This window comes from Colossoma macropomum, unplaced genomic scaffold (assembly GCF_904425465.1).
Source record: "Colossoma macropomum unplaced genomic scaffold, Colossoma_macropomum, whole genome shotgun sequence".
In the NCBI taxonomy this organism is placed as follows: Eukaryota; Metazoa; Chordata; class Actinopteri; order Characiformes; family Serrasalmidae; genus Colossoma; species Colossoma macropomum.
In genome coordinates, this window is record NW_023494784.1 from 24,419,319 (window position 1) to 24,438,201 (window position 18,883).

The 18,883-nt window shown below is 39.9% G+C and overlaps 1 protein-coding gene across 6 annotated transcripts in view; it reads right to left on the minus strand.

Annotated features, from left to right (window-relative positions):
- The window catches only part of myo1b (myosin IB), a 75,555-nt gene that overhangs the window by 17,801 nt on the left and 38,871 nt on the right, over positions 1 to 18,883 (minus strand). For 3 of the 6 annotated variants that reach the window (XM_036563199.1, XM_036563082.1, XM_036563278.1), the window contains exons 6-15: positions 17,423 to 17,469; positions 13,802 to 13,865; positions 9,533 to 9,631; positions 8,968 to 9,071; positions 6,387 to 6,534; positions 5,132 to 5,250; positions 3,982 to 4,068; positions 3,833 to 3,898; positions 1,998 to 2,003; positions 686 to 790 (exon numbers count right to left, since the gene is read on the minus strand). In XM_036563199.1, the coding sequence (XP_036419092.1) occupies positions 686 to 790; positions 1,998 to 2,003; positions 3,833 to 3,898; positions 3,982 to 4,068; positions 5,132 to 5,250; positions 6,387 to 6,534; positions 8,968 to 9,071; positions 9,533 to 9,631; positions 13,802 to 13,865; positions 17,423 to 17,469 (845 nt within the window). The remainder of the gene's footprint in view (positions 1 to 685; positions 791 to 1,997; positions 2,004 to 3,832; positions 3,899 to 3,981; positions 4,069 to 5,131; positions 5,251 to 6,386; positions 6,535 to 8,967; positions 9,072 to 9,532; positions 9,632 to 13,801; positions 13,866 to 17,422; positions 17,470 to 18,883) is intronic. The other 3 variants (XM_036563240.1, XM_036563128.1, XM_036563339.1) reach the window with 1 other exon arrangement.

The following is an 18,883-nucleotide window of genomic DNA, read 5'->3' on the forward strand; positions in this document are numbered from 1 at the left end:
AGAGCCTTCTAGTTCACTTGCCACATCACTTCCATTTGATTTATTAATAAACGATATTGGAAGTAAATTCATTATGGATCATTACAAATACTTTGCTTTAAAACTACCAAGTCACTTAAATAACAATAACACAGAGATACTTAGTCACTTTAAAATGTATATTGTCTCTATATTCTGTGTATATTTTGTGTATATTTAATATATTTCAGTTGGTTTTTCTTGTATTTTTATTTTTACTTATTTACTTTCTGTAGAGTGATTAGCTGATCCTCACCACAAGCATTTCAAAGCATAAATGTCCTGACATGTGCAAGTGACAAATAAACTTGAAACTTGAACTCGAAACGTGAGCTCACAGAGTGAGAAAATATAAATGCTATATAGACAAAAGAGATGCATCGATAATCGTTTTATAATCGCATCGCATATACACACATACACACACACATACACACACACACACACACACACACACACACACACACACACACACAGAGCGAGAGCGAGAGACAAAGAGAGAGTCCGGACTACATTTTATAAATGTGGCTGTAACAGCGGTGAGCGATATGCAAATGAAAAATATTGGATACTGGCATCAGCCCACAATTTCCATGTCAATGCATTTCTATCAGATATCGTTTGTTAGGCTTTATTAAGATGAAAGGCACCAAAAATAGTGTCTCACCTCACGCACATACTCCTCCTGCTCCTCACGCAGCGTGAGCTCAATGAAGATCTGCTGAAGCTTCTCATTGCAGTAGTTGATGATGAACTGCTCAAAGCTGTTGTCCTGTGGGATCAATCAGACACGCTGTAAGGCTTATAATCTAAGCAGCATGTTTACTGGGAAAATTCTGATGTACACAGCAACCAAAGCTCTAAGCACAGCAAACTTCCTAGGGCTACCAAGCAATGCGCTCCTGCAACCTACTTGCATCATTTATCTTATATTTCTTTTCTATTACTGTACATTAGTAATAAAATCCTCTTTTAGGGCCCTTAAGCCAAAATTATTCCCCTATACTGAATTATAGCATGTACCAATTAACTACAATAATTAACGCTTTATGTGTGTCAGATTTTCATTAGGGGAACTGTTCTTAATAATCAATTTTAATTGCTATCCTTGGTTCAGACAGTGATATGGAAATTAACCACCCAAACAGCTCAATACTGACAAATCAACAGCAGTTAACAAGGCTCAAAGCAATGTTAGGTTAGTTCAATTTCTTATTTGCTTATGATGTTCAGGTTAGAGTTCTTACTGAAAGCGCATGAACTACAAGGGACTTCTCTACAGGGGTGATGAAAAATTGTGAGGATGAACACAAAGCAGAATATTTTCTCTTAATCTTCTGAGAGGCTTTTGTGTGTTCACCACTTCTATTCAGGAAAACCCCCTGTACACATGAATACCTTTGACCAAAAGCCACAGCAAACATCAGGACCACTGGTGTACCTTTAGTACCAGGAAGAAGCCCCAAAACACATCCAAAAGACAGCATATGGCACACTGGAAAGAACCAGCCATCTCTTTGTTGAACTTGGCACTGCCAGTTTTGACCTGGCATCCTTACAAAGAGGGCATACTGACACATCAGCCTGAAGCTGCAGTGTTCTGTGACTAATGAGGGCAAACAGAGAAAGGTGAAACCTTGTACAGTCACCTTAACAACTGTAACCCAGTAAAATCAGTCCAGGGCTAAATCAGCCATTCCCAGTAGCCCAACAATGTGAAAAACACTGCAACTCCTAGGCTAATGTTTCAGCAACTAAGAGCCTGAGGCACAACCTTACTAAAGCCAGTGATGCAACATCAGTTACATTAACAGTACTGATGTTGCTACCGCTGGGTGTAACGTTGCACATCGTGTCTGGCCATGCTGTACCATTGCTGTCTTAAATTGTAGAGCTAAAAGGGTTGAATTAGGACCAGCATTAAAAGCTATAATCGCAGCATGCACACTGCCACATCAGATGCTCAGAGGAGTACTTACTCCATCCTGTTGCCCCAGACACATCAACACAAACAACAATGACATTAAGGAGAAAGGAACACAGTCAGACAGCAGAGCAAATGCAATGAACAAATGCAAATAAACAATGGTGAGCATATGAGTGAATATTACAGTTACACATCCAGAGTTAAGGAAAGCACAGTGCTGTCAAACTGCAGAGAGCAAGCAAACACAGATGTGGCTGTAGCTGTGTCATGTGACCCACGCATGTCATATGTGAACAGCTAAATGACATAACAGGCAAATGACGTTCTCCCAAATTGTTTTAATTCCAAAAATGCTAGATAGTATAACTGGAATTAAAATCATTTGAGGGAAAAATGTGTGTTGAATCTATGGATCAGTTAGGTGGAGAGAACATTCCATTTTGAACCTCATGCTGCTGTTTCTGCCAAATTATGTTTCCTTTAAAAAGGACCCATATCTAAAATGTATCTGTAATTTTAAATTTCCCCACTATATCCTCTCATGATGTTTACGTGGTTTTACGCACCAAAAACGATTAATTTTTACATACCCATTTTACAGTCTCTCTTTATCTTGTCAAATCACACAGGCTGTTTTTGCTACCGTGCCTTTAAGAGAGATATTGAAATGCTTCTGTTTTGATTGGCTTTCCTGTATTGGGCCTAACTCAAAAAGCAATCCAGGCTAAAACACTCCTTATAAACAGACTAAACTGCTGTAGGCTGAATACATATATATACGTAAATGCTTTGGTTTGCATGACATCAGAAAAACAATGAATTCAAAATGGGTTGTCATCACGGCTTAACTCCTTAACAAGCCATGGGCCTGTCGGCGGGCCCAAAGTTTTATTACACACTACTATAACCTAAAAACAGCTCCATTAGTTTGCACTACAGTCCCTGTAGTTACTGAATAATAAGCCTTTGTATAAAATAAACCTGGACTGTTAATAACTATACATGGATTGTATGGACTGTGGAGTAAACAGTGCATTTTGCAGTTCGTTTTAAATTCACTGTTTTTCATATTTTCATAGGCATATACATATTTACATAGGCATATTCAGCCTCCATCTGTTTAGTCCCACCAGTTTAGTCCTGTGACTCCAGTCTAAAGCAGTTTAGCCGCACTCAATCAGATTAAAACAATTCAGCTCCACTCACTCCGTCTACAGCTGATTACTTCAACCTATAAAAAGTCCCGAGCACTCCACCTATAGCTGTTTAGCCCCACCCATTCAGCCTACAGCCATGTAGCCACACCCATTCAGCCTATAGTTGTTAAAAAAACAAAACAAAAAAAAAGCCACCTCCTGAAGAGTCCTGCTAAAGGACTCTTTCAGCCTAAACTCTTTAAGAACAAGACACTATACAGGGCAGCTAGTCAGAAAGAAAACCATACATATCAGTCTTTATCAGTCACAGTAACAGAAACAGCCTATTTAAACGAAAAAGAGAGGATGGATAATGGTCATGTAAAATGACTTATGACTGCTTTTAGTATACAAACGGAATAACTGGACCTCAGGGAAAACATGAAATACAAGAAAAATGTAGCACATGGGCTTTTGCATGTTGGAGGCACTATACCTTAACTTGGCTGGATAATGTGTTGTGATGCAGAGCAGTCAGGAGACATATGAGATGCTTTAGAGTTTTTTTTTTTTTAAATATCTTTTACATCACATTTAATCAACTAGACAGGTCTAAGGAGTTTACTGCTCCTACTGTTCTCTCAACCATGAGCCAACAAGCCTGAACAGAAACAGCAGAATGATCACAGAGAGCTCAACACTTATTAAACTGGGGCTAGCAAGCAGCAGACTGCATAGAGATAAATCTTACCTCAAAAATCTCAAAACCATAAATATCCAGGACCCCCATCACTTTCTTCCGGGATTTGGTTTGAGCCTGAACATAAACAGTGACTATAAATTGTTGTATGGTGTCAAGAATTAATGGCATGAAAACAAAGAAGATTTTGATGAACATACCTTGATGCTTTCATTGATTCGAGTCACCAACCAACTGAACATGCGGCTGTATATGTTTTTGGCAAGTGCATCACGAGCATAATAGGCCTAGAATAAATAGAAAATTGAAATGATTTGCTTAGTCTTCACCCTCTGAAAGAAAAAAATATACATTCAATAAACATCTGCACTTTCAATTAGTGTGTCCAACTAACATCAACAAAACACTTCTCTTCTCAAAAAAGCCCCAAAAGGGTGCAGCCATGGCAAAATTAAATACTTCAAGTTTTAAGCTGGCGCTGAGCCATGAATGAGTAAAGTCTGTCATCTGTAAGGTCAACTTGGCAGAAGAACCCAGTCGAGAGGCTGAACTCTAGATGACACTAAGCAAGCAACACAGAGTGAAAACAACACTTGGCTGTCGTCACCGGAAACATCATGGGACCAGGTTTTGATTAAACGTCATGAACACATAGGTGAACATGTTGTGCTTAACACTGTTTCTGTCTTCAGTAAGGATAGGCCTATAATTTCTCTCTACCTCTCCTCTTTCCTGCTGTGTTTGGTTTAACTGGCCGGATGTTTGTGATAGGAGGGCTTGGCCTCCAGAGCGACGCCACAGCTCTGTGGAACGGCTCCTTGTGAAACCAAGTTTGCAATGAGGATGTTTCAAACCAGTGGCTATGAGACACGCCAATCATAACCACTCTGCTTCCCCTCCAAGTGGCCTTTCTGGAGCGACACACGGCCATTCTTTTGACATAAGTGTCATTTAAAGTTTGGGACTCCACGAGGTCCCAAATTCTGACCTACTTTCACAGTTGTAGCAGACGTCTCCTGCTCCATAATTGATAGGTCTTCATGTTGGGCAAAAAGAGCAGAGGGGGTAGTGAATGACATGTATTTACTATTTCAGAGGCGCAAGCACAGCTCTGGAATTTGTACGTGCATTTATGATGGAGCCATGTTGCTAAATATTTCAAGACACAAGATGAGGCTCTAAGTCTAAAAGAAAAAAATGCACTCCTACAGTCTCCTCTTCTAAGGTCATTCACCCGAGAAGAGATGGAGACAAAGATCACTGCCTCTGGGTGTAGCGTGAAAGCGAGAATGATAATGGATAGGAAAGAGAAATAAAGATAGAGTGGAATAAGAGATAGAGGAGGCCAACCTGAGCAACGTTGAGTGTGGTGGACACCTTCTCCATCTTAGCCTCCACAGTGCGGAAGCTGAAGGCTCTCTCCAGCACTGACTGCTCAATTCCCAAAAGTTCACACATCTCCTTTAGATCTGGAGCAGGAACATGCCAGAAGAGAGAGAAAAAAAAAACAAACACCAGTATGACGCTAGATGGAAAGGCAAACCATATTTTGGATGGAAAGACAAATCATAATAATGTTATATCTAAGGAAACAAAGCTTAAACGTTTTCAAAGTTCAGAATAACTTGAACAAATCAGTGCAGCCCATAAGATTTTTACAAAAGACTAAGTGAAACTAATATTTTCTGGTCATCTTTTACAGCAAAATGAATTTATGACCAGTTAAAAACTTATGCCCGGAAGGTGTGATTTCTACATGTTGAGGCCTTCAGGGAAGGTTAAACCAGACAGCACTTAAGTAGCCTCTCTGCTGGGTTTTTTGGCGGGTCTGGTCATGATTGGCCCTAAAACCCCTCCAACCAAAACACAAAGGCAATCTGCTGCATAGTAGCCTAAAGCAGGTATGTTAAAAGGGCATAGGAAAACACATTAACATTGCGAAATCAATCTTCCCCTATACTATCTACAGAAGTGTTGGTGTTGACACGTGTTGCAGTACTGGCAACTGCACTGAAAAAAAAAAAGTCATCAGAAAGAACAGCAAGTACTTAAGTGACTTGGGATGGGTAACATTCCTTACAAATGCCATCATAACTAACACCCAGATATAGTGTTAATGTGAATTAACATTTGTTTTGCTTTAACTTAAAATAGCTAGATTATCCAGGACACCTCTGCCCAACTATCTCAAAGACGCTGACGTATAGTCAGTTTGAAGAACAATGTGGTGTTCCACAAGGAACTACTTCCAATTGTAGTAATTACTGTCTAGTATGCATTAATGACCAACACAAACATCAATAGATGGCAGTAGAGTTCAACCAGGTGCGCAAACAGACACTCGCATGCACAAGACATAGTTCCAGTTATTTCACATTCACTACTATTATTCACATTACCCTCTCCAAGCAAATCTAAAATTTATCAGCAAATCTAATATTGATAAGAACAGGTTCTTTGCCTTTCTAGAAAAGCATAACACAGCAAGCGTGGTTCAGGTTGCTGGAGACTGCAAATAAAGAAATGTTATCTTATATGTTGCCGTATGCACCACTGAAAGGGGTGAATGAACGAGCTCATCTTTTTACTGGGTAAAAGTACTCACCGTTCTTGTCCTTGACCCGGCTCTCGTCGAAGCCATTGACGCGTGACTCGGGCTTGAACTCTATGTTGCCCAGCTTCAGTACAGCAGCCACCAACTCCAGCACTGACTGCACCTCATCCTCCATGAAGCCCACAATCTGCATGGCATTCTGAACACAGGGGAAAAGCTGTCAGTACAGTCTTGATGATGGACATTTAACATGCTACTGTAGAAGCTGTGAAGTGACACGGCAGACCTTACAGAGACAGTAATAGGGTCGAGGGAAAGATGTGTCTCTCTGTGGTTATGGAAAGCTTGAACTGATCAGGAAAACCTTTCAGAGCAACAAGGGGATTGTAATGAGGAGACCCACAGATGGCTTTGAGAGTAAGATGTGACTAAGCGAGAAATCCAGAAAAAAAGCGTCAGTGGTATACACTCAAAGTCTGAGTAATTTCTTTCTTCTTTTCAACCAAATCACTTCTAAGGAGTACGTTTCTTTTGCTTTAAGACAGTGAATTAACATATTTTTAAAAGCACCTGTGTGGGTGAGACCCTCAACATCAGAGTTTTTCATAAAAGGCTTGCCCTTTAAAAACAGAGATAAAATATACCCTCATTTCTTTCTCAGAGCCTCCAGGATTTACATTTACATTCTGTGACTTATCATAGAATGATCCTTTAATAAATACAGTCTGTTTGTATTCTGCGTCTCGTAGGCATGTAGGAATGTGAGGAAAGACGGTGAACTTTGTAAAGTAAATGCTTTCCGTGCTGAATGTTGTATTCTGTACATCCCACTATAACTAACAGCATAACTGTTATGGCAGTGTTGACACAAATTTGGACAAAAAGCATGACGCGTGACTAATTCCAGACAGTGCATCAGCCCGGATAAAGCACAATGGGTGAATATTCCCAAATTATTTGGATATCATCTCTCAGTCACAGGGGGTAGAGACAGAGCCAAAGGGCAAGACTAGCTGACCAATGCTTTTCTAAACGCAGAGCTGGGCTTAGAGCTATTATTCAGGAGAACTGCATGGCATTGTCCGACCTGTGGCCCTGCATTCAAACCAGCTCAGTCCAGACACAGACATCTACTGATCATGCCCAGAACAATTCAAGACAAACAAGAACTTTGTAGAGAACACAGCCATGCCAAGACATCACATCACATACTCTGCCGTCACAATAGCAAGTAGGCATGCCAGAGAAGGAGGGAGGACCGGGAAGGATACACCTGCTCTTCCCCTGCTTTGGTGTCCTAACCACCTTATGCAGAGTGGAAGCCTGAAGAATGAACTTTCCTCTCCTTTTAAAAGGCCATGTGTAAAGCTTATATTGCATAACACACGCTGCACGCTTCTGCTCTGAGGAGATCAAACTCCGTCTCATAGAGAGCATGGACAAGGGCTGATCTAATCCAATCACACAATTAAATCAGTCAATTGGAGATAAGAGGCTTAACGCACATCTTATCTTGTAAAGGTGATAAAGGTCTGAACTGGACAAAGGATAGGGTGACCGGCCATGCACTCTTTGTTTCAGTATATTTGTAGACCTACAGGCTCTCATTTTGATATTTCAAATTCAATTCAATATAAAAATAAATTAACAAATAAAGAAAATAAAAATAAAATAAAAATATTATTTTTAATATTCATATATATATATGTTCATATTTATTTATTGAGTGCTTTTCATAGTGATAGCAGCTCAATGTTTTAAATGACAGAAACAAGGTAGAACTTAAAACTTAACTTAAGTTAACTTAAAAGTTAAAATAAAAAGATGAGTTTAATAACCGTTAGACTGTCTAATAGAAGAAACATAGAAACAAAAAGAGGCCTGTCTACTTTTTCCGTAATTTTCAGAGTGTATTTGCAGAAGGCCAGCATCTGCAGATCTAAGCTCATGTGCTGAAACAAACAGAAAGAAGTCAGTACCTAATGCAGGTGCTAGGCCATTTAGAGCTTTAAACAGGGCCATATCACAGAAGACTGAATTTTCCTTATTTTTTTGAAATAATAATTTGATGTTAAATGTAAACATTATAATTTCAAAAGTAGTCACTCATCAGTCCATACAGTGCATATATGGAAACTAAGCTACAAAAACAGCTCATTGTAAAGTCATTGGTTTTTACAATGTCACGAAAAACACTTCATTTTCATATATCTGCATGTTCAACCTGCAGCAGTTTAGCTCCACCTATTCATCCTTAAGTTATAAGGAGTGCTTCAACCTGGACTGCTTTTTAACTCGACATAATACACTGTAGCCAATCAGAACAGAGGTCATATACACATATCAATAACAAAGACAAACTGTTTAAGGATAATATATATGTGAATTCTCTTACTGGTCTATTTTACTATATGAAATAGAGCTTATCTTTTTACAAAGTAAAAATTCTAAAATCTTTAATGGCTATCCATATTTTGTTATTGTTCAGTAAAGCATATTTTTTAACTCCATTACTCATAAAAATAATCATTACATTACTTATTAACTAAAACAATTGACAGTGACAGCTCTAATATATTTAGTTTAATTCATATGTGTGTATTTGTATGAATACATATCCGGTCAAGCTCACCCTGACTGTTCTGAAGTTTGCTGCATCATCAAGTCCATTGACGGAGGCTGAATCAAGACTCAGATAGTTATATTTGCTGAAGTCTCGGTCCAACTTCAGTTTTTCTGAAAGAGAAACACAGAAGGACGGAGTGAGACTGAATGAGAACTTTCTACTTTCTACTTTCTTTAAAAAATTTCCATCTGGGTGACGAACATGAATCCCATTCAGCTGTGGATCAGCTGTGGATTAGAAAGCCCACAAGCACCTTTACAGCCGGATAGGGTTACAAGTCACACTGCCTACAGCTTAGTTCACCTTTTTGATGTCTGAAATTAAAGCCTATTACTTTGTTCTCTTTCATTACGCATGTCAAACAATGGCCATGGTCCAGTGAAGTGCAAATAAAGCATGAGAAAGCAACAGCCTTTGCCTCAGGTACCAAGGGCTTTCCTTTTAGTTTAAAAAAAGGAATAAACCATCTCTTACCACAGACATGAATGAACCCATACCAAGAATGCGTTATGTCTACAGCAGCATCTCACAGGTATAAGAACACAGTGTGTACTTGTATGTAGTCGCTTACTGAGCGTGTCCTCTGATGCTCCAGATAACAGCTGGTAAAAGATGTGGAAGTTCCTCTCTCCTCTTGGCTGCTTCACAACACGGGACTTCTCCAGGAGATCTGAAGGAAGATCGGCATCACAACATTACACATAGCTCTCTATTTTGGATCTAACTCTAAAGCACAGGTTTCTAGTTCACATCCTGCAGTTCCTGCCCTGCAATGTTTCCAGTATTTTCCTGCTCTAACTCGACCTCTTCAACTCAGGAAGGGCTTATAAATAAATGTGCTGATGGGCTGTATTGGCTGTGTTAGCCAGACCAGAACTGGAACCATTGATCTAAAGCACAGTATGACTTAACAGCTGTTTCAATTGGGCCACACAATCTTTTCTCAAATCACTGGACAAACAGAGTGAAGAATCCAAGCCATGGATGTTTCTGTAACTCATGTGATAATTGGTCTGCTGGATCATTCAGCTCAGCAAGGCCAGCCCCTCCAAAGCGGACATCTGAAGAGTTGCCTGTTTACGGTGGGGCAAATATTTGAGTATTCAAGGTGATGGCAGTGTATTGAGCCTCTCTTTGTCCATTGTGTTAGAGCAGGAAGAGGAAGTCTCACAGGAGAGATCTATCTGGAAGGATAGGAAGAATGCCTCGCGCTAACTGCTGCAGCCCAAACTACTGCAGCACTGTAAAGACCACACTATAACATCTCCAGACCCTGCAGATTAAGATATTATCAGGTGTACAAGCAACTTAAAATATTTTTTGAAAATTTCCATTAAATGTCATTTTAAAAAACTGCCTGAAGCTTCATTTATTTTATTAATTTGGACCCCAAATTAAAAAGGTAAAATGGTAATGAACATGAGCCCCAAAGGTTAATGGTTAGAGGTAAGGTATTTACTTTCAACCCATGCCAATCACAGCAGTGATTCAGTGCTTCAAGTCCAGGTCCCATGGATGCAGGAAGTGAGGTGCTGAGTTGATGGCAGCACCCTTAGATTTTAGGACTGCAACTGCCAAAAATAAGCCCAAAGCTGGGCTCCTTATGTCAGCTGCTGGCTGTTTTGGGGGGCACGTACAAACAATATTAGCAGTCTAAAATGGCTTTTAGCTTAGAAATTAATTTTGTAACATAATATAACGTAATAATACATTTTTTAACACATTTTTTTTCTCTTCTTCAATCATTATATCTCCTGGCTGGGTTTTGTTTGAGTATTGAATCTCAGCTTGTAGCTTGACTATGGGTGTGACAATCTGTTACTCCACCCCATATCATCAATTTGATTGGTTGTTGCTCAGCTCATTTGAATAAAGTTCGTCCAGAATGAGAGACAGCACAGAAATCAGTATGTGCATTTATCAGTTATGTGTGTAGTGTCATCTCTTGCCACATTATAGCACATTATGACATGTTCTCTTTGATGTATATTATCCAGAAAATTAAAATTAAGAAAAAAATTGGCTTATCATTTCTGCATAATGTAACAGCGCACATCATCTATATGCTGCTTAAAATTTCAGCACAAACAACTTAAAACACCTTCCAGGACCTCAATCATACTTCAAGAGCCTATTAAAGAAGTCCTCTGCAGGCCAAACTCTAACAGGTCCTTTCAGAGTTTCCTTTCACATGTCATTCACATTAATATCACTCTTCTCATCGTTTAAGACACAACCCCCTTAAATGATGTCTGATATGAGAGAGAAGAGGCAGAGGCAGGATGAATCTGGGGAAATGTTCAGAAGCGAGCTCTCCCTGAGGAGACTCCCCTCTGCTCTTTCACCTTTTGTACACTCAGAAAATTCTTGTTTGTTGCCGTTTTCGCACAGTCACACATTCTTAAAGCTGCTCTAACTTTCAGGACATATGGAAAAGCATCCACTGTTGATGACTTGCAGGATATAGCCTTTCCCAAGCAATTCTCTTTCAATAAGCAAGTGATTCAAGAGTTCTCCTTTAAGCACTTAGTTTGTGCACCCCCCACCACACCCCCCCAAGGGGTAAGCTGTATTTGTTCTTGTTTTTTCCCCTTGTCTGTATTTTCCACTCTGATCAAATGAAACATAGCTAGCAATAACGGAGGCACTGATGTGGAGTGGGCCGGCTCTGTAGCACGAAGACAGAGAGAAGGCCTTTATTGCCTTTGACTGTGGAGGAAACCCCTCAGGCCTCACGATAATCTACAGCATGCCTCTAGAGTGGGAGATCTGTCCGACACGCAGTTCAGCTATTTCAAATAAGAAGCATTTGCAAAAGATGCTATTGTGAAGAGAGATCTGAAATAGACACTAGACTTAATAAGCATTGGCTGTTTGACTGAATTAATAGTTTGAAAAAAGTTCCAGCAGGAACACATTAGTAACCCTCTCTTGTTCATTTTATATTTCCTTCTATAGATGTGTTGATAGAGTCAAAACATCAGAAAACTGTAAATAACTAAAACAAACTGATGAAGGACATATATAAAGGTGGTGATGTGGGGAGGCAGGGGGAGAGGAGGGAGGAGGTGATAAACAGGAGAGAGAGACAAAGAAAGAGAGTGAGAGAGAGGAGAGAAGAGAGGCAGATGGATAAGCGAGAGAGAGAGCGAGAGCGAGAGAGAGAGAGAGAGAGAGAGAGAGAGAGAGAGAGAGAGAGAGAGATGAGACTGTTTTGCTAAGTGCTGTGCCCCTGAACTTTCACTGGAAACACATAAACAGTGCAATATTGATCTGACTCTCTCTGTAGCGCGGTGGCCTCTTATGGACGGCGGCATGCTAAGTAATCAACAACTTTACCACTCTTTGACCCCAACACAATATGGGTTACAGGCTATCTACTACGTAAAGGGCAAATGAGCTAACTGATGTTAGTGACAAAACAGGGTCTAAACACAATTGTGTGTGTCTGGTAATCTTCATCTATGTCCGCCTCTGGGCCAGACAATTTGTGCTGCTTTAAATCTCTGTTTTCAGTTTGACTGTGATTAGGGAATTTCCACTTTGGCTCAAAAGTTTAAAATCATTGTTCTAAAGTTTGGAATCAATGTTTTCCACCAAAAACCTATATAATTTCAGATAAATGTATACAGTTAATTCAGTATGCAAGTCCTCTGTAGTTTCATAGTGGTGATCTTAAGGGAGATAAAAAAAAATATTACAGTACATAATGTACAGTATACAATAAAATAAAACATAAAATACCTTTTGGTGTTTAGTTGTTGAGATTTAAATCTACATTAAAAGTTAGATTTACAAAGCCAATTCCAAAGTTTTGCATGCTTTTTTGCATGCATTTACCACTGTGTTACATCAGCTTTCCATTTAACAAGACTTGATAGTCATTTGGGGATTGAAAACACAAACTGATCCAGCTTTGAAAGTTTTTTTTTCAGTGGGAGACAGATGTGGACAACAGGAAGTTCAGTCTAGCACCAGCACTCTCTTCTTACGCAGCCAAGCTGTTGCAGAATGTGCAGAATGTGGCTTGGCATTGTCATGTTGAAATAAACATAGATGTCCCTGAAAAAGATGTCGTCTAGAAGGCAGCAAATGTTGCTCCAAAATCACAGTTAATGTTCAGTTTTAATAGTGCCTTCACAGATGTGCAGTTAACCCACTAATACACTCCATACCATGACAGAGCTTGGCTTTTGAACTTCACAATGGTAACAATCCGAATGGCCCTGCTGGTTCTTCTTCGACTTGAAAAACACGCCGATCATTACTTTTTTTCTAAAAAATAAAATTTAAATATCTTGCCCTTCTTCCATTTTTGTTCAAATACAGGTCAAAGTAAATTTATAAATGACTGCCTTCTGTATTTATTTGTATTTTACCTACTATCCCAACGTCTTTGGAATTGTGTTAGTAGATTTAATATAATTATTGTATACGAAATAAGCTAACGAGTGATTTCAATCTTTCGATTGGTAGGGTATGGTCACTTAACATTGCAACGGAAACTACTGTGTCTAGGAATGGACAACATGGGCTGTGTGGGTACTGTTCAAATGGCAGACTATTTGGGAATGTGTAGGTGTCAAACGAAGCAAGGCCAGCATGGACAGACTAAACTGAGCTAGAGCTCTTTCCAGTACACCCTGCATCTGTGTATCTGTCCTAACCCGCTTGCTTAGCTGCAGTAGGAGGACAAATGCAAACACAAGCCTCTCTTTGACCACACAGATGGATCTGAGGAGGATCTGTGAAGAAAGTACCTCATCTATAAAAGACACTGAGCCTCGCTGAGGCGCTTCTGAATGGGTTGACTCAATATCGATCCTGTAATTATACTCACAGTTACTGATGACCCCACCCAACGGGTCGCCTTTGAAGTCAAACTCGATGTCCATGTACTTCCCCTGTAGACAGAGAAGAAAAAAATGATCAAATCAATAAAGAGTTAAAACAGATTTATAGAACTTCAAATAATGTGAAATAAATGAGAACTTTTTTGTTGGTAATAAGCTTTATTCTTAACACAGTCAAAACAAGATATGAGGGACCAGGGTGTTCCACACCAGTGATGAGATTGCATCAAGGCCTTTAATACTGGCTTAGCTGGATAGGCAGAACCACACGCCTCTGCTGTGGCTTTTAATGGCAGGACGGGGTACAAGGCTCAGAGGTAGCAATTGCTGCAAAACTGGCTGAAACATGAGCTCTCTATGAGGGAGCAGAAAGACCTTCTCTCCAAGCTTAGTCACTTAGTAAAGCCCAGGCCTATTTACAAAGTGGACTGCCAATCATACACAGATTTGTAATGGTATAATGGACTGCCACGGAGGAAAATGTTCTCGGCGTTGCAAAGGTGAAAAAAAACTCTAGTCCAACCCAAAACTGCAAAGAAACAGTAAGCTCCCTGTCTCTGGAGCTATTTCTCTTTTTTTTCATCCAGCAGCTCTTCAAAGCTACCGGCCCTGTAGCTGCAGCCAAATTCAACAACATTTCTCCCTAGCCAAGGGAAGTAACAGATCCACTTTTTTCCACTGCACTAGAGATGAGATGACACATTATAGTGTGAGCTGGAAAGGGATTTAAAGGTCTGACAGCAGTTCCTGAATTGCTCTTCAACACCCCTACCCCACCCTAAACTGGGAAACTTAAAATTTTTACCCTCTAAGTGTTAACACACCATACAGATGTGCTCGTCTACCAGAAGCTAATTGGCTTGTGGAGAACTTGGGCAGAATTCACTCCTCAGTCTTTAAGGTGAGCTTAACTGGAGAAGCCTGGAGTCACGCAATGACATAAAGAAAGAAACTGAAACAGCCAGCAGCCCCCCTTTCCCCCACACTGTGAGCGTGAGAACACTCCTGCACTATTGCTACCCAGCAGGATTGTGTCTCCTCAGATCTGCATACCGGAACTGACAGTTTTTCCCCCTTCTAAGTGGCCCTCTAAATACATTTACACACTATAGCACTAGCTAATGTAACATCCAGCAGTAGCACCATTATGAAAAACATCATGAAACAAAGCACAAAATTTTAGATTCAATATATGATATGGTGGGGTCCCCATATGATACATTTTTCAATACAGCAAAAACAAGGAGTGCCTATATATATATACACATGCTAATGTTTGCATTAAGCACACAGTTTGCATGCATGCGCAGAACGGTGCATAAAATTCCAGGTTTGGTATGATTTCCCATGCTGTGGTCAAGATTCAATTGGATTTTGAATATTTTGTTCCCTCTGTATAGACTAAAGGGCCCATTGGTGATACAGTTTGAAATTTCGATTTTAGAAATATTTATGTACCTGCATCGGCAGACGTACACAAAAATATCGAATATGGGCATCAACCCACAATTCCCATATTGGTGCATCTCTAATAAATGCTATTTTTCAACATTGCTGTCTTTCCTTTTTATTCCTGCAAAAATAAATGTCGTCCAATACAGAGGGAACCATTTAAGAATGAATCATTATTGCTGCAACCTTCTCCTAGCAAAGCGGTGACTCATTATGTAATGCACATTCACTGAAACAGCTCTTCTGGCTGCGCAAGCTGCACAGTGTTCTCTGCTCTGACCCCTGTCAGAATAGCTCAGTGCATGTTTATCTAGTAGCAGCTGGCTAAGAACCCAACAGTCAAAATGGCCACCTTTCAGGTCCCAACGCCTCTCATCACAACATTTCCACCCACATACACAGTAGGACTGCACAATATGGACAAAACAACATACGGCATACACTTTGCTTCATACAGCAAAGCCTTTTAATAGGCTATATTAATAACAAAGTGGTGAAGTTTTTACATGGGAAACAATTGGCTTGCATTATTTTGACCAAAATTATTTATACTTGTTGGATCTCATTAATTGAATATATCAAAAAACTAATTTGGAACATCTGAGATTGGTCAGGACCATCAAAGTTCCCAGTAAACAATTTTGTAAATGGTTAGCAAGTTCATTAGCATATTGCAGCTATCTGTGATATCCATACATCAACTAAATCCTAACAGAAATATCTAGGCGAGTAATGGAAAACCTGCAGAGTTAGATAAAATGATATTGTGCATTTATTACCACCATTATTAAACATGTGCCAGTATTTTATTGATTTATTTACTTGCTCAGTCAGCTGATACAAACACGGATCACTGAACTCAATAATGAGTTCAAGCAGTCAGAAATCTGTGCGCGTACACTAATTTGTCCAGAATGCTGCAATGTTGTATGAGTGTGCAGCTTACTTTGATGTGAAGCAGTGTTCCCCTAAATTTGACTTCAAGCTGTACCAAACTAAATCTACATTGAGGGGAATTTTCTATTGTACACATACACCATTTAGATGCTTCAATTTGCTTATCATTTATTTTGACAGGCTTTTTAAATGTCAGCAAGCAAAATCAATGTTTTATTTGAGGTGGCCACTTTGGTCAATAATGCTGGATGGGGTAATCCAAATAAATAGGTGAGGTTTGGGCTGTTAGTGACACTGCATGGTGCACCAGAAGTCTGTGAAACACTTTGTGAGACTATGAAAACTCACGAGTTTCAATGTCATGGAAATGAGACTGCAGCAAACCAAAAAACGTGAGCTTCACAGGTAAACCTTGAGATGGATATCAGTATTTCAAAGGTCAATACTGCAATAATGATTAAGGAATTATATTGTTGCTGTCTGAACAAAACCTGGTGGTAACTTTATTGGAGAAAGGAAAAATGTTCTTATTTGTTTTGCTCCATTTATTATAAATTTGTAACAAAATCTGAACAGCAGCTGGCATTTTCAAATTCTAGGAAAAGAGAGAGATACCAAGTTTTGTTCTGACAGTGATGATACACTCTACAGCCAATGCAGTATAAGAACAGTTAATCCACACCAATTTGCCTTCACTGTAATCATTACCCATGTAGGCTGCTCCAAGCAGCACAGTAGAAGGCTGTGCTCATGAGCACGAGGATGGAAACAGGAGAGGAGCGCCTGCAGACTCACTTCCTGAATGCAGGCCTCCTGGCAGAGGTACACACATGCACATCTGGATGTAGTTGCCAGGGAGGTTACAACTAGAGTTTCTTTTGAGCCCTGCTTTGTGCTGCAACTGTAATCGCTCTGTCGTTGCTATGTCAAGAAAAGCAGGGCCAAACACGTCCAGATGTTGGTCAACAGGTAGCCGAGCACACACAAAATAGAGTGATGGTCCTGTCTGTAAGATTATAGGTTCCCAGTGAGGATTTTCCCCTCATGAAATATATTGAGGATTGCTACAAACAGAACGTTTAGAACGAAATGAGGTAAGAGAGCTGTTTGAGGGTGGGACACAAAGAGTGAGTTTTATTTGCCCTTAACCGTTTCTGCCATCACGCTAGGATCAAAGGTCTATGTGGACTTATGCAAACACACTCAGAGTGATCAAAGCAACCATAAAGGACTCTGCCAGGAAGTACACAGATACTCACAAATCGAGATGAATTGTCATTCCTCACAGTTTTGGCGTTTCCAAAAGCTGCAAAAGGGGATAAACAGACACAGGGTTAGTGATAAAGTGTGATAGGTTTATATAAAATAGTATAAAAGTAGTCAGATGAGCCACATCCTAGTCAGAGTTACATATGCAGCTTAGAGGAAGCCCCTGACTTGTGAGCAGGAGCCATCTAAATGCACTTTCATTCAGGCGTCAAACCATTTCACGCCTGTTTTAACATGGCTTTTACTGTAATTAAAAGTGGTGCTTTGTGAATTGTTGCATTATGAAATCTCTGCCTAGCTAAGATAACTAAGGCTTTCAGATCACAGCGAAAAAACACTGAGGGATAAGTGCTGTGGTGCGTGCAGAACCTGAATACAGAGACAATCGTGTGTTGGCACCATTATCTTATTAGAGACACCGTATTGTGATTACCAACCTTTTAAGTCTTAACCTTTCTGCACAGTAACTGTAAAATGTAATACCTGCCAGTTTTGGAGGTCCCGTAGTTATTTCCTCCAATAACTTTGATGGAATATATTTTGATGGAAATGTGTATGATTTACAAAACTGGAAGCAAACTGAATTTTCATCTTCGACGGTGAGAAGCAGGTCAACATTTACGAAATGTGTTTTTATTGTGTTTAAATACTATCTTTGTGGAAGTACACAATTGCTTGACATCAAGAAAGCTGCAGGTCATCTTTGTGGAAAGGCTCAAATTGTTTTCAGGGCACGGGGCTCTCCCCCCCCTTTCGTCTCTCATTGCTTGCTAGCAGCTTGCAGCATTCACATGCAGAGAGCCAACAGTGTCCTAGTTAGTCTGATAAGAGCGGTGCAGAAATTTTATTTAAGTCACGTTCCATTCCGACCATGAAATGGATCTGCATCTGGATGCAAAGGCTCTGAAAAGGCTACCAGTTGTGCTCCTCACAGTGTCCTTAGCCCTACGTTAAACTTAAGGTAGAACTAGAGTTTATTAATATCACAGCCAACAGCAGGATCAAAATTAGGAGACATTACGTAGTATAAACTGGAGGTAGTTTTTCTGTGCCTCTTCGGTCCTGGCTGCATACAGTGTGCACAGGAGTGCGAGCACAGGACAGGAAGAGGGTTGAGCCTGAGGCGTAGGGGATCATTACAGCCAGCAGCTAAACTCTCACAGATGTGGAGCTCAACTGGGTACTTCTATCCACTTCATCACTCATGGGCAGTTCCTGTGTGTGACCCTATGTTAAAAACACAGCTGCCTGCATGCCAGCAGAGAGCTTTGTGCTCCATTAACAGTGAAAGGCAGATATCTGAGGGTGGGGTGAAATTATGAGAAAATGAGGGGCAAGTATGTCTCCGCGCCCCTTGTTCTCAAACTAGTCTAGAGAAAACAAATAGGTTTAATGATACACATACAGTTTCAAGTTCAATTTTATCTTAATAAAAGATAAGATTTAATATC